General features: G+C 40.2%; 2 protein-coding genes across 3 annotated transcripts in view; both read left to right on the forward strand.

Annotated features, from left to right (window-relative positions):
- Positions 1-9596, forward strand: part of sun2 (Sad1 and UNC84 domain containing 2) — a 17369-nt gene extending 7773 nt beyond the window's left edge. The window contains exons 3-16 of one of the 2 annotated variants that reach the window (XM_020586218.1): positions 416-522; positions 1092-1466; positions 1561-1620; positions 1837-1908; positions 2379-2527; positions 2670-2720; positions 2880-2918; positions 3465-3659; positions 3759-3896; positions 4124-4220; positions 4476-4591; positions 5187-5360; positions 6383-6472; positions 6680-9596. In XM_020586218.1, coding sequence (XP_020441874.1) covers positions 416-522; positions 1092-1466; positions 1561-1620; positions 1837-1908; positions 2379-2527; positions 2670-2720; positions 2880-2918; positions 3465-3659; positions 3759-3896; positions 4124-4220; positions 4476-4591; positions 5187-5360; positions 6383-6472; positions 6680-6796 — 1780 coding nt within the window. In that variant the 3' untranslated portion in view covers positions 6797-9596. The remainder of the gene's footprint in view (positions 1-415; positions 523-1091; positions 1467-1560; positions 1621-1836; positions 1909-2378; positions 2528-2669; positions 2721-2879; positions 2919-3464; positions 3660-3758; positions 3897-4123; positions 4221-4475; positions 4592-5186; positions 5361-6382; positions 6473-6679) is intronic. The other variant, XM_020586219.1, reaches the window with a different exon arrangement.
- Positions 9597-9778: 182 nt separating this feature from the next.
- On the forward strand, positions 9779-12756 carry LOC109951611 (P2Y purinoceptor 1-like). Its single transcript, XM_020586213.1, has 2 exons — positions 9779-11701; positions 12226-12756. The coding sequence occupies exons 1-2, from the start codon at positions 11321-11323 to the stop codon at positions 12754-12756; spliced, it is 912 nt and encodes a 303-aa protein (XP_020441869.1). The 5' UTR covers positions 9779-11320.
- The last annotated feature ends 2507 nt before the right edge of the window (positions 12757-15263 follow it).

A 15263-nucleotide genomic window follows, 5' to 3' on the forward strand; every position in this document is an offset into this window, starting at 1 on the left:
GGCTGCACTTTTTTTAGTTGGATTTTATAATAAATATTTAAATTTTGTTTTGACTATTTAATAGTGGTGTGGCCCTGTAAAATGCTGCTAAAAGCTGCATGGTTAAAAATCCTAATAAAAAAGCAGCAGTGTTCAATATCTTGATTTATGTTGTGGGCTTTTCTTCCTTTTGGGGATTAAAATATTTTTTTCTTAGTTTTGATACATGATTTTTAGAAGGCCTGGTTAAGCAGTAAATCTATACAAATATATTAACAATTTACTTGGTATCGGACAGGAATCGGTATCGGCAGATACTAAATTTTGTGGTATCGGTATCGGATGGGAAAAACTGGTATCGAGCCATCCCTAGTTTACGCCTTTGTTAGATCATTAACAGTGCGCCTTGTGTGTGTGTGTGTGTGTGTGTGTTCAGGGTTTTCAAGAAGAAGCCAGGGGCCCGCAAATCCGGCCCCCGTACCTCCATCAGAGCCAATAGCAATGCTAGCTCTGATCCACCCATGACCCCAGGCCAGTCTGATGGTAACAAGACATTACAGTAACAGTCCATTGTCTCAAGAGAAATACATTCATTTCTTTCAGAACCAAATTGTAACATGTTCAACCAATGATTTTTTTTTCTTTGAACAGGCAAAATTATACAGTAATTCACAAGAACAGAAGCAAAGATTAGAGTAAAAAGTGAAGCAGTAAGAAATAATGTTACACTGCAGATAATGGTCCTGTCCTCATTACAGACATCTGAATATTTGGTGACCCCACTGAAGTGGTCAAACAACTGGACTAAATTGTAATTTAATCAAAAAATAGTTGAGAAATTAATTCACAAATAACATTTGTTGCACTATGTCAAAGGTCTAATACATGTAGAATGCATGTTCTTTCAGAAATGTGTTCTTACACCATTTGGGTATAAGAAGACAAAGTTATTCACAGCTGATCTTTCCCTGTGCCATCACTTTGAACAATTCATCCATGTTTGTCTCTATAACAAGATGCAGAAAACACCTCAGTGCAGTAACCTGGTGATAAAGACTCTGATTCTGTTGCTCTCCATTTTTGCTTCTCTTTGTCACCCCTCTGCCTCTCAGTCCCGAGTCCTCCTGCGAGCAGCCAGACCCAGCCAGTCGTGAGGACCGTACCCTATGTCCCCACCGTGGCCACCCCTCGGCCTGCCCTGGCTCCATCATCAGCCAGGAGTGAGACACCTACATGCACCCACCCAGTACCTCCGGAGAAGAGGCCTTACTCTGGACTGTGCAGTTTCAACACGCCAGGATTACATCTCCGGCCCAACCACAAGGAGCTGAGTCAGAGCGGTGTGGACAGCTCAGGGTACTCGTCCTCTGAGGGCACTTACAGGAAGCCCACAGTCACCCCCAGCAGTACAAGTAGGAGTGCTAACAGTGGGGCTCCCAGTTCTGGATACAGAAGCCGGATTAGCAGTGCCCTCTTTACACTGATGGGTGAGCACTGAGGTGTATGGATATGTGTGTTTTTGCATGTTTGTGTCAATGCGTGCCAGTGTGATCATCTCATTGTTTCATATGTTTTGTACAGGCTGGGTGTCGTTGATGGTCGCCGCAGCTCAGGCAAAACTATTTCATGTCACAGCTTTAGGTATGGTGTTTGTGTGTGTGATGAAGTGTGTCTTTGTGTACTTGCACATGTATCAGCGTGTGTACAGTATGTTCCTGTGCTTGTTTTAATAAAAGTGTTAATTTGTACATTATGTGTTCACATGCCAGCAGGTTTGTGGTTTCACAATGGTTGCATGTGATGTTGCTTCAGCTGTTCAAAATCCCTACAAATCAACTTCAGCTCTCTTCTCCTCAGCTAAAGCACCATGGAGCGGTCGCATGAAGAAGGCGTGTCTACTGGTTCTCCTCCTCCTCATTCTGCTTCTATGTAAGTGACATATTTAACAGATTGCTGGTCATCTGGCAAATTTTGGAAACGCTTCATCTTCCCCTTAGACATGTGGGGTGTCTTGTTAGGATGTGACTTAATCATTCAAGTCCAGTTTTCAGTGTTTCTTTGTCACAAAGAGACGGTTTAAATGATATAGCTCTTAAGTATTTTATACCTTTTTGTAAAGCGATAATCCATTTCCTACCACACTACTCTTCTGAAGATGTTTTAGATTAGTGTTACCCCTAGGAAACTGGTAAAGAGAGGTGTTAATGTCTGCCCTAAAATGTGTGTGTTCAGCTTGAGTTTTTCCTCACATGTCCACACCTCATTGTGACTGAATGAGGTAAATGTCATTAAAGTTTCACTTTTAATCTCAGGAGATTCATAGAGTCGGGTGATGTTTACTTTGTGCAGAGTGTTTCTAAGTGCTGTCCTTAAGGTGCTATCATTCCTGTTTTCTATAGGTATTTGGTTCCTCCTTCCTGTATTCGCCTCTTTCATCTCCCGCATGACTGTCACAAAGACCCTGTCACAGACAAGAAGCGAGAGTGCACCTGTTATCCCTGTCAGTCCTGCTCCTCAACCCAACACCATGCATCCTGCACCTGCAGTGGTAGGGTTCTTTAGGTCAAATGGGGCCTGGGAAGTTTCAACCATCCTTAAAGGGCTTTGAAAAGTCAAACGTGACTTTTGACATGAACATTTGGGGTCTTAATGTTATCTCAGTTGTACTAAGAGTCGTTTTGTCCTTCCAGAATTCAGCTGTTGTGTCTACTGTTGTAGAAGCGAAGATGCAGCACCTTTTGGTAAGATAAGATCATCTGCAAGTTTTCCTTTGTGTTTTTCCAGATTGAAAACTTTTTTTTATATACATATAAGCCAGCTTACTATAACAAAACAGGGTCATATGTTGATTTAGAATATGTTTTTGCAAGTGTAACCTGTATCTGTGTGGTTGGTTGCAGGCGGAGCTGCAGCTGAAGCAAGAACAACTTCTTTCCCAGGTTGAAGATTCTCTCTCGCCCTCTTTCTGTTCTTGTCTTTCTCTGTTGTCTTCTGCCTTCTCTTGTTTCTTTTCTGTGTCTAAGTGTTGAATAGTTGATGAGGTCAGGATTGTTACAGAACAAAAAAATAGCTGTGCTACAGTACCATCTGGTGGCAGTAACGGAGAACTGCAGGGAACAGGAGATTATTTTTCCACGATATGGTTTTTTTGTTATATTGTTCTATGAAACTTTACAATTTGTATAAATTCACCAATTACATCTTGTGAGGGGAGTTGGTAATAGACAGACACTTGTGTAATTACAAGCAGTGCTACCCCAGTACTAAATAGTTCTTCAGCTTGTTACAGCTAAATACCCCATGACCTCAATTAAATTGATTTTGAGAAAAGAAACTACTAATCAATTGTAAAAGTGCATCAAAGGTCTGTGGTTAAAGGTATATCTGAAATTTAATCATGACATTCTTGGCTTAGAAATGAGAAGGGATGACCTTTCCCTCTAATGTCCACCCTACATTGACACTCCCACATATTTCTTTCTCAGATGAAGAATCGAATACAACTGGACATGCATGATCTGAAAGCCAAGCTCGAGGTTGTGGAGTCGGACAGTCGCTTGCATCTGGAGCAGAAGGTCACTGGGCTGGGCAGGCAGCTGGTTGATTACCAGACAGACAGCCGCAACTCTGCTGCAAGCCTCAGCCTCAGGATCCAAGCTTTGGAGACCCAGAATGCCAGGGTAACAGCACTGATCAAGACGTGCATAGCTATCCCCTCTCAGGTCCCACCTGACCTGTTTCCTGTGCATGATTTTAATGTGACTCCCTGCCTTTTGTAGCTCTCCCAGGAGTTATCATCCATCCAGCAGATGCAGCCTCCAGCACCCTGTCCGGATACAAGCACCACCCTTGTCCACAACCATCTCACCCCAGAGCTTGAACAGGCAATGGAGAAATGGCTAACTGACCGCATCAAGGTAGGTGGAGAAACGGTATAGATGGATTTTATGACCATGTACTGACTCTAAAACCCAAATAAGCATAATCACAGTACATATGTCTGTTATTGTGAGTTTCATTTCCTGTGTCATATGGTGGTGCCCATTAGTTGTTGATTGAACTTCTGAATAATTAGTTTGTATGTTTTAGCCTGTGTCAGCGCACATCAATTCTTACAGTATGAACTTTGTGTGAATGTGACAAGGAGCGAGATGCAGTCATGCTTGTTGACAAAGGAAGCTGCGCAGACTGTGGGCATCCCATGGCTGACAGAATGCCCGACTTTGCCCTGGAGACTCAAGGTCAGAAACATCTCCGTGTCATTGTCAGTTGGCTTTAGCTAGCAGTACTGCATTACAGGTTTAATGTAACAAGGTAACTGTGGCTTCTTGTGCAAGAGACTTATCAGCTCGGTGTACTGTTTGGTTTTTAATACATCAACCACCTGGGAAAACAAAACAGAAATACTAAAAAGCAATAAAGTAGCAATTTGTCAATTTGTTCACCTTCCAAATTATTATTATTGCTTATTTTACATTGTGTGTCCTTGTGTGTAGGTGCCAGTGTGATCAGTACCCGGTGTTCAGAGACGTTTCGCATTCGTTCAGCATGTGTGACCCTGTTTGGTTTCCCCATTTGGTACCCATCTGAAAGCCCACGCACAGTTATTCAGGTATATCGATCAGCTCCCGCTCTTTGTTTTCCTTGTATCTTTTCTTCTGTCTGATAACATCAGTACTTTCTGTTCCCCAGTCTCTTCGTTCCTGGCAGATAAACATTAGCAGTACTACCAGTGTTACTCAGGGTTTGCCCTACCACAGAAAGGCTTAGTCGCAGCACCTATTTCTTTTTGTGGAGTGCCGAAGCAGAATGAACCTAAAAAGATGACCTATCAAGATGAATGTAAAAAAAAAAAAAAAAAAAAGGGGTAAAAAGGGGACTTAATTCCAAATCTAAATAAGCTGGCAACAGGAATAACCTGTCAATCAGTGTAAGTAGGTTGCGTTAGCCAGGGAAGCAAGTCAGTTGACGTTACATAAAGATACCTGGACTAAACTAACGTTGGCGTCTAACACTTGGTTGCCATAACATCATTTTCTAATGAGAACCGCTGGTCAGAATGTTTAAAACACTGCTCCAAAATGTCCAGCACTGGTCACGGTGTCCCAAAAGAAGCTTGGGCCATTTAGAAAAGCACACTTTCCTCCTTAGGATTATTACTTATCTGAAAACCCTGTTACTAACTACATCTCTCTCCTCCCTCCCAGGGTTACCCCGTGCTGCTCCCAGGGAGATGTTGGGCGTTTCATGGTGTCGAGGGGACTCTTGTCATCTCTCTTTCTCACCCCATAAGGATAACCCATGTGACGCTGGACCACCTGCCGCGATACAACTCCCCCACCGGCTACATCGACTCCGCACCCAAAGACTTTGAAGTCTATGTGAGTGTTCCCAGTACAGAGCAGCACTGACACATGACCTTTCCATGGTGTTTTTTAAGTGTTGGATCACTTCCCTCATATGTTCTCTGCTCCAGATTTTCTTAACAATACATTATTAGTAAACACATTACTACACAATTTGTATATAGACCCTGTTTAATATACAGATGCACTGAAAAGTTGGGTTAATGCTGATATCACATTATAGCAGTTTTAAAAGGACATGCTTGTATCAGTCCAGCCACGGGTTGTGGATTTGCAGATATGGATTTTATTTCTAGGACTATATCATTTAATACGCCTTTTAACATTTTAGCACTTTGTTAAACACTTGCAAAAGTGCTTATCACTGTTGGCTGACAGTCTGTACATTTTGGATATAACGTTCTCAGAATATATCCTGGGGCCTGCTGAATAGAGATCAATAGCCATTATTGATACAGGTTTGTAGACTTTGAGCATTGTTTATGTGGCTTCTTTTTTATTTAATTCATTAGAATTTTGTTTATAAGCTGTAATTGTGTTGGTCATTACCCAGCAGGCACTGTAGAAGTCATATCCCTCTGATTAAATCTCAGAGGAAAAACACAGTGGTTCACACTCTGAATATTAACCATAGTGTAATTTTTCTTGGTAAATAAATCGAAAAAGCAACCAAGGAATTTATCTTTACAAAGTTAAAATGTCTATTATACTGGCAAGTTCAGAATATGATTTAAGAAGTAACTTTGATGCATTAATTTTGCTTTACCATGCTTTTTCTGAATCTTCCTGAAGAAGGCTAGATGCTGAAATGTCAGTTACTTTTTACTCATGTTCTGTTTACAGAATTTGCCAGTATATTAAAAACATTTTAACTTTTTTTTTTAAAGACGAGTGCCTTGGTTCCTTTTCATTTCATTTTATTAAGTAGGCTCCACACCCTCTACCGAAGAGCCCCATCTTAATTGTGAATAAAGATTGTGTAGTTCTAAGAGGCTCTCCTAATCTTTGGGCCTTTTATTGTAATTTCTTTTTCCTAGGGACTGAAACATGACACAGACGAAGGAACACTGCTGGGTTCATTCACCTACGATGAGAATGGAACCTCGACACAGACGTTTAAGCTGCTGGTAAGTTTGAACTAACGAATCAAAACGGACAATGACATTAAGATATTTCCACAAAGACAGGGACTGACCAAGCCACTACTGAGTGTGAGGTTAGCATAAGCTGTCATGGCACCCGTTAATTCTTGAATGTCAACTTGCTCTCATTATGACTACTTCTGTTGTCTTTCTCTTTTTGTTTCCTCCTGCGCCCCCATCCCCCTCATGCAGAACCCTAGTGATGAGGTTTATCGACTTGTGGAGCTGCATGTTCTCACTAACTGGGGTCATGTCGAATATACGTGTCTTTACCGCTTTCGTGTGCATGGAAAAATCGCCTCCACGTGAGATTCACTGACCTCGCCGTGCAGCTCAATCAAACCTATAAAAAAAAAAGGTACACTTTAGAAAAAAACAAAATTCTGACTGTTGGCTTGGTTTGTCTTTAGGGCCAGATGCTACTGAAAAATAGTTTGCTGTTGACTAATGGTACTCTGGCTGGTCAACTGGTTTAGCTTTTTTTTCTTTGGACTGTTTAATTTTGAAATGACAGAAATCATATTTATATTTTCTACATATTTGAAAGAGCTAACTTTGCTTTGAATAAGTGTCAAATGTTTCCAAAAATCGGCGATCTATCTAGGGAAACTACTTGTAAGCATAGAGTTCAGAAAACTTGGTTCTTCTGATAATTTGAGCGTGCCACAAAATAATTTTTAAACGTATGTTGTTAATTATTGTTGCTGTTTTATCAGGGATTTCCTGCTTCACTGTGCACAGTGCCACCTGGGAGGTCCCCAGTAAAATGCCACTTTGTTTTTAGTCTCCCAGTGAGCAGCTGCACTGGGGCAGTTGGGTGTTAAAAGACGCTGCTCCGTGGTATTCTGAGAAGTGTTTTAAAGTTAACTTTACTGACTCAGAGGATTGGAGCCAGCAACAACTGGTCACAGTCGTGCACCTCAAGGCTTCCTGCCACAGCACATAGATGATGAAGTTATATGAAAAACAAATAAGCTTATTTCTAACATGCGCTTTCCATTTTTGGGCACTAAATGATTTTCAGTATTTAAAATCTTTACAGTATAAAGGTCTAGTTTGTTTTCAGTCGAGCATTTTTGTTTCCCGTTACCTGAACTGGTTGTTTTTGACAGGATATGCTTCCAGTTTTTGGTTGTTGACTGATGGGGAGGTATTATAATGACGTGTTCACATTATCGTGGAAAAACAGCTTATGCCCACAACTTGTCATTGCTGTGTATGTGGTGCGCTGTGCAAACATGCACAGAGCGAGAGGGGGTGTCGAAAGTTTGAATGTGCACCGACCTTGTGTGCAATGCAGCCAGTCACCGCTGACCACTGCTTGAACTGATGTGAAACTAGTTTGCCTGCTTGTGTTCTGTTTGGCCCTGGCTGTGCCTATACTCAGAGAATCTCAGGTCACAGTACGTAACCAACATTTCTGAATTTCCCAAACTGTACAATAACATGATCTTCATATCAAAATATGATAAAGACAGACAAATTATCAGCAGACCACTGTTGATACCAGGCTTGCTTAGAAAAACACAGTTTGAGCCTCTAAAATGTAGTGATCTACTGCTAACAACGTTAGCTTTGTCGCGTTAGCTAAGAAAGTAGCGCAGGACCCTTGTTTTTCCTCTATAATGTGAACATGCCTTAAGGCAGTTGGTACACGTTACACAGACGGCCGCATGAATGTTTGAATTTTTAAACAGTATTGTTTTAGTAAGCTAAATTTTATTTACTATTCATAAAAAAGGTGAAATATGCAGCTTAGTAAATTTTGTTTTTATCAAGTTTTAACCAATCCGTTTTGATTTTATTGCCTGTACTTGAATACTTGAAAGCTCTTTTCCATGCGGATTAGGGTTGGGGCCACTGAACAAAATTTATTTTAATTCTGACTCTTTTCTGAGAATTCAGATTTTATTCTGAGTCAGAATTCTGAGAGCAAAGAGTCAGAAGTCATAAATGTTGTAGTGGCCCTAATCCTCTTCCGTGTTTTCAAACCTCTTTGAAAAGTGTCATTTTGATTGCATGATGTCTCTGTTTCTACTTCCTTGTACGCTTTTTATGAGCTACACAGTCAGGAAAGATATTTATTTATTTTTAAAATGAGAAATTAATTCATGAATTCGAGTGTTATGTCTGTTTGTAGGATTGACTTGACAGTAGTTTAACGACTTGCCAAATCATCGAAGCGTACCATTCCAATCTGTAAAACGCAGTGTAGCTGTTGAAGCAAATGCTGATTGGACTGCACGTGACAGAGCTGTCATTCAGTGTATTGATTGTTTGTTTGTACAGTATATTTTGACAGAAGATGTAAAAAATATTAGACACTTGTTTTTATCATGACGTGAATCCTGGTAAAATCCTTTCTCACTGGTTTGTGTGATTTAAAAATATTCTAGTCTTAAACAGCATGTAGAAAAAGAGACAGGTGAGCTAGAGGAGGATTTCGTGGTTCGGATCATGACAAAGGGACGTTACAACCCAGCATCCAAAAATGATGTATTGGTATGTATTTTTATAATATATACATTGGTGTGTCTTTAATACTTTAACTTTTCTTTTGAGAGGACAAAAATATTTAGGTAAAATATGTGCTGGTTATATGAGAATCGTAATGTGCTGCCTTTTTAAGCTGGTGATTGTAGTTACAAGGATTTTGGTACAGTTATTCCTTAAATATCTTGTATATGTATAACCATAAATTATGATTTGCAGCACTTACAAATCTTTAGGACTTATTTAATACACTGAAATGAAGCTTGATTGGCTTTTGAGAAGCATATTATGTCAAGGACACACTGTACGCAGTACAATGTGTAATGTCATGTAAAGGTTTTATTTGATTTCTGTTAGCTAAAAGAGGTCTGTATAGTCCTAATGCCAGTTATTCTTGTGTGTAAAGCCATATGAGCAACATGGAGAACAGTGCTTAAGTTGATCAGTAATTAGGTTCATCTTCTCAACATCTGTTCATGTGTTTTAGTTACTCAGTTTTAAAAATACATGTGTCAGATACTGTCTGAGGTGTTAAGGATTTGGCTGTCACTTCCTAATTGTAAGCTAAACTGGAATGTTTGTCTGGTTTATAAAATAAAACATTCAAATATATATATATCATTGCATTTAGTATTAATCTTTCCTAATGTAGGTTGCTGAAGACATGTTTATTACATAAGGTTTGAATACAATCATTTACCACTGTATCTTTTCTATTTTAAATATTCTCAGATGTGATTTCTGAAAATTAACTGTATTCTACTGTATATAAAGTGATAACATGATATTTAAAATAATGTATTTCCGTCTACCATCCAAAATACAGTCCAGCTCTTTCCTTTTATTTCTCTGTACCACACGTCGTGAAGTTGCTCTAAACGGCAGCACAGCTCATCTCAGCATCGAGTTTCAGCTTTCACCTTTGACATGCGGAATTGGCGTGATACAACAGTGGAGAAACATACTTTTTCTTAATTAGTTGAATTAAATTAGTATTGTAATCGAAACAAACTTTTCTACAAGTAGATATTAATAGTGTGGTTTTGCTTAGCTTACATTTAAACCAAGCAAAGCATTCTGGCTTTCTTTCTGCTTTTGCTTAAGGTGGATCCTACATTTCCCATAATGCTATTTGATAGCATCTTGCTCACATCTTTCAGACTCCTAGCTTCTTAATCTCAAGCCAGATCTGTCAAATCAGATTTGACAAAGGTCCTTTACTGAATAGTAGTCCCCATGACAAGTAAGCTGTCGTTCACAAAATTGTTGGGTGTATTATGAAAAATGTGACAAACACACAACAGTTTATGTAAGTGGGTGTTTGTCGTGACTTTGCAAGCTTGCATTCCCAGCAGGCTTTTCTTTCTCAACACTTTGCACAGTCTGGGCACATTAGTAACACCTTGCATGAGATTTCTCATTTATGCTTTCCTTGCATCACCTGTTTACTGAATAGTGTACAGTTGCATCAGTGGGATGAATGTTCAGCTGGGATCAGCTTAGCTTTTTACCCCCCAGCATGAATCATAAATGAGAAAAATGTGAATGCAGTCTCAGGTCAGCGGCTTAGGGAATTTATAAGACAAAAGTTTTTATAATGCTACAACTCTGAATATTGGTTTGTGCATTCTTGGCACAAAAAGTGATTTTCAAATGGCAATTTCAAGAAAAGTTCTGCAGGCATGTTTTTCATCAATTGAGAGCCCTGAAGGCAAGGACAGTCCCCCTCATACACTAATTACTCAAACGCTTGAAAATATGGCAGTAAAGTCAATAATATTTGTCCCAGCACCATGTATAACTCGGTCTACGTGGACATAATCCCAACCCTAGCTAACTCAGCCTAAACACGCCCTTTAGTACAAATCTAGATTGTCCAATCACTGAAGACGTCTCAGCAACTCTATTTGGAATTGCTGCCCAATCACAGCTTATCTTGGACAGCACGGTGAGGGAAGGCTAGCCGATGTCCCCTCACACTGGCCCAATCCGAACAATGGCAAGAGTCCCTGTAGAGTTTGTTTTTAAGCCCTTGGCCCTGATGATCTGGAGCTACATGCAGGAACGTTCTGCAGGTGGTGAAGCACAATAGGGCTGCAGGACATCGTGAACCCCATTGAGGTAAGATGAGTTGATGTGATGCCTGGTTATGTGTTCTGTATGCTGATGGAGAATAAATGAGTTTTGGTGCCTTAAACCTGAGAAATTCTGTGACTGGCATTCTTTAGGGGTCAAAATGTACAAAAATTAAATGTGGTTAATAAAACTAACTCCTTTATTCTGCTTTCTTTCACATAGTGCTACAGCTTCTTTTTCCAGCTGTAGAACGTCTTCGTCACAATGTCCAACACCACGATGAACCCCGCCACTGGACTCTACATGAACAGTACCAGCCCCGATGACCTCCGTGGACCTCCGTTATGGTACGAGGTCACCGCGTGTGCCATGGCCCCTTATGGCTTCATCTTTTATTATGCAGTCAAGGTGCTAAACCTGGTTGTGGGGACTCCCTGTAACATCCTGGTCATCTGGCAGATCGCCAGCAAAAAGAATGATGCATCCAGCTCTGACATCTTCATCTTTAACCTGGCAATCCTGGATGCTTACTTCTGCCTGATGACGCCTGTAGACATGGTGAACCGACTGCTGTTGGATGACAGTCGTGTTTGGTATTTTCAGAGTTTTGCATACGGGGTCAAGGATGTAGCACCGCTCTTTCTGGTAAGTTTTGTGTTTGTGCAGTGATAAAAGCTGCAAGTCTGTGCATTTTATTCTAAAAATGAGAAAAAGCATTAACGATTGCCACTATGTATTTCATATTTATAGCCTCTTGTCATAATTTTTCAGCTTCTAGACACCTATAAATCTCAGATATTTTAAAAACTTCAAGTCAGATTTAAATATTTATACATTTTAATCTTGATCATTTACCACATTTTTAGCTTTTTTTTGTTGTTGTTGTTGTTTGGCTTGGACCAGTTTAGCCCCTAACATGACCGGGGTTAGGGGCTTCTCTTCCATGGATTGTTCAGTGAGCGAGACATACAGAATTACAATTTTAAGCTCTTTTTTTTTTTTTCCCCCTCAACACAGCAAATGCATAGCTGTCTGTAATTATAAAAAATAAAGGCCAGATGGCTGCTGCCACTGAGTATTTAAAAAAAAAAAGGGTGCATGAACCATTAAAATGGAAAATGCATCAAAGCATACTGTAACATGATCCTTCTTCTGGTCTGCTTTTTAAGGTGTGCATCTGTCTGGACCGTTACATAGCCGTGGTACACCCACTACTTTTTACCAACATCCGTGACAACAGGATCCGCCTTGGCATTTCAGTCGTGGTCTGGTGTCTCGTCCTGGCTTATGGTGGCACCGAATGCATCTTGGGATACATAACGGTCAACGAAGTCTTCAGCTGTGTCATCCTCTTTGCCTTTGCAGTCATGGTCTTGTGCAACATCGCCATCATCTGGGTCCTCCGCCGCTCTGTGATGGGAAAGGAGGAAATGCACCCTGTGAAGAAGAAGGCCTTTAAGATGGTGCTGATTATCCTGGCCATCATCGTAGTCAACTACCTGCCATCTGTGGCTCTCATGCCCTTTGCTTCCTACTACTCATTTGTGACTTTACATTGTCAAATCGGCGTCAGTGTGTTCTCCATGATGGACCTGAGCAGCAGCATTGAGCCTCTCCTCTACATCACGAAAATGGAGCATGTAGACGGTTGGTGCTGCAGGTGGAGTGGTTCTAAGAAGCAGCAAAACGGCAAGGAGTGATCGAGCCACCAATCAACCTGTATCAACCCTGTCTTCCCAAAAGGTCATTTTAACACAACCCTGCATGCATGTACCACGTCTGGTTAACTGATGGCTCAGCTAAAAGCACGTGTTTTATATCACAGAAATGTCCAGTTTCTGTGGAAGTAGCATGTAACATTTTGCAGATAATATAAAACGGCTAAACTCCAGCTAAAGGTCAGTTTGGTGTTAAACATCATACATTTAAAAGTATAAAATATTAAAATTTATTACAGACACAGCTGAACAGAAATGCAATTAATCCCTATGAGCTATAGCACTACATAAATATTAGTCTGTTATCAGAAATAAACTTGTTAAAGTTGAAATGACACATTTAAAGGTAGATTCTGTGTTTTCCCCTCATCATTTGCAGATTTTCTACAAGAAATGTACAGTATCTGTCTTTTGGGGGTAAAATAATTGGCATTGTAGGAAATAAAAAATAATAATTTTACTGACTATAGATGAGGCTGCTGATTATGGTAAAGTAGGTACTTTTAAAGAGTAAATATAAATAAGTTGAACTGTGGTACATTACTCCTCAAACAGCTCAGATCCTGCTTTACTTCTCTTATGGCCACTAGTATAGAAACTCTTCTTGTTAACACATGCATGTGTTTGTCCACTTTTAAAGACGGCCCGGGGCATCACCTGATTTACAGAGCACTAATTAAGCATTTAGCCAGTCATTAAGTCTCAGTCAGAAATGCACTGTGGGCCCAATTAGCAGCAGTGTAAAGAGGGGAAGGCAAATGTGAAGGATAAAGACCTTACGTCATGAAAACGTTAAACGTGCAATTAATAATTCAAAGATTTAAACATTTTAAACAGACCAAATGTGGTAATTGTTAATGTACTTTATGTCTGTGCTTGACATTTCTTGAGACGTTTGGATACATGAAACACAAGTTTGTTGAACAAAAACTGGGATTTATTTTGTTCAGAATTGCACATTTGGCAACTGACAGTACATCTGTGAAATAACTAAGTACAGAGTTGTTTTCTCTTTGTAGAAGCAGCAATTTCGACACCCAAGAACAAATGGTTTCAAAGCTGTTCAAAGTTTCCGATCTCGAGGTTTCGAATCGGTCGTGTGACGGCTACTGCGATGTTTCTGGCACATCTGTAGCTTTTTGCCAGTGGTCCATGCACAGCCAGCATTTCAAAACATTTTGAATCATTGGTTGTTTCAAATGTAGCTAAAGCGTTTTGAAGATTCAAATTGCCACTTCTACTATTACATATTTTGATTACAAAGAGTAAAAAGTCCAAAGTGAAAACTCGGCTGGTTTCCTGTGCCTTTGATTGACTGACTGGTTTTTATGCTGCACCTTTGTTTCAGCTGGTGCATTCAGGGCAACTTACAACTGCACTTTAACTGCTAGATAATCATGTTTCAGAACTTTTGCATTGCCCATTGCTTAAACTTAATTTTATTTCTCTTAAATGATTTTTGTTCTGCTTTTTACAGAAGTGCACTGCATTCAGCAAAGGGCGGTGGAAATCGGAGAATCTTCACTCGTAATTATGACTCACTATCTCATAGTTACGAGATCCTGACCTTGTACTTTTGAGAACTTTTAAGATTCAATTATGAGATGATACAAAAGTTGGAACACCACAGAACCTGATTCTTTAGCATCAAAGTAATTCAGGTGTCGGTACAAAGCCAACGTGACCTGTTAAGAGCTAATTCAGCATCCTTGAGCCCCTTTTCCACAGCCTGGTACCAGATTGACTCGCTTTTGGCTCCAGGTACTTGGTTTTCCACTGCAGATGGTCCACTCTCAGTGTAGCTGGTTGTCATAGCGACACGTTACACTGCCATGGCATCATCGGCAACCAACACAGTAACAGTGGAGGGCATTGTTACACTGCCATGGCATCATCACCAACCAACACAGTAACAGTGGAGGGCATCGAAGGTACGCCGTCATTGATTCTTGGTATGTGGCTGTTTTTAGTTAGTACAGTAACTACAGTAAAGTAGAGGTTAGTGTTAAATAACGTTGCTTTTAAAAAACGGTGCCGTCTTTGTTACAGGTCGTTTTGCATGTTGATGATGTGATTTCTCTGACCAATCACTAGTCTGCTGTGTTTACACGTCACCATTTGATATCCCCTCTGCTCGCTTGGAACCTCGATGGAGGTGGTACCAAAAATAGTACCAGGTACTATCCCGACACTTGCTGGATGGAAAAACAAATGAGTCGAGTCAAGCTGAGCTGGTACCAGGCAGTGGAAAAGGGGCTTTAGAGATTCAAAACATGGACAAATATAGGCTAAAAACAGGCCTCAAATTTGCTGCCTACAGTGCAACTCACTCTGTGGATGAAGCAGGAAGCTGGAAAGCTTCAGAACCTGCTTGAGAAACATTGTTTTGGTTTTCAAGTCTTCTAAAGTATTAATGTAATTGTGCCAGTACATCCAATGGCACATAGCAAAATGAACTGATAATGGTTAATTTGGTGCACTTGGTCTTC

The sequence above is a fragment of the Monopterus albus genome, unplaced genomic scaffold (genome assembly GCF_001952655.1).
Source record: "Monopterus albus unplaced genomic scaffold, M_albus_1.0 scaffold398.1, whole genome shotgun sequence".
NCBI lineage: Eukaryota > Metazoa > Chordata > Actinopteri > Synbranchiformes > Synbranchidae > Monopterus > Monopterus albus.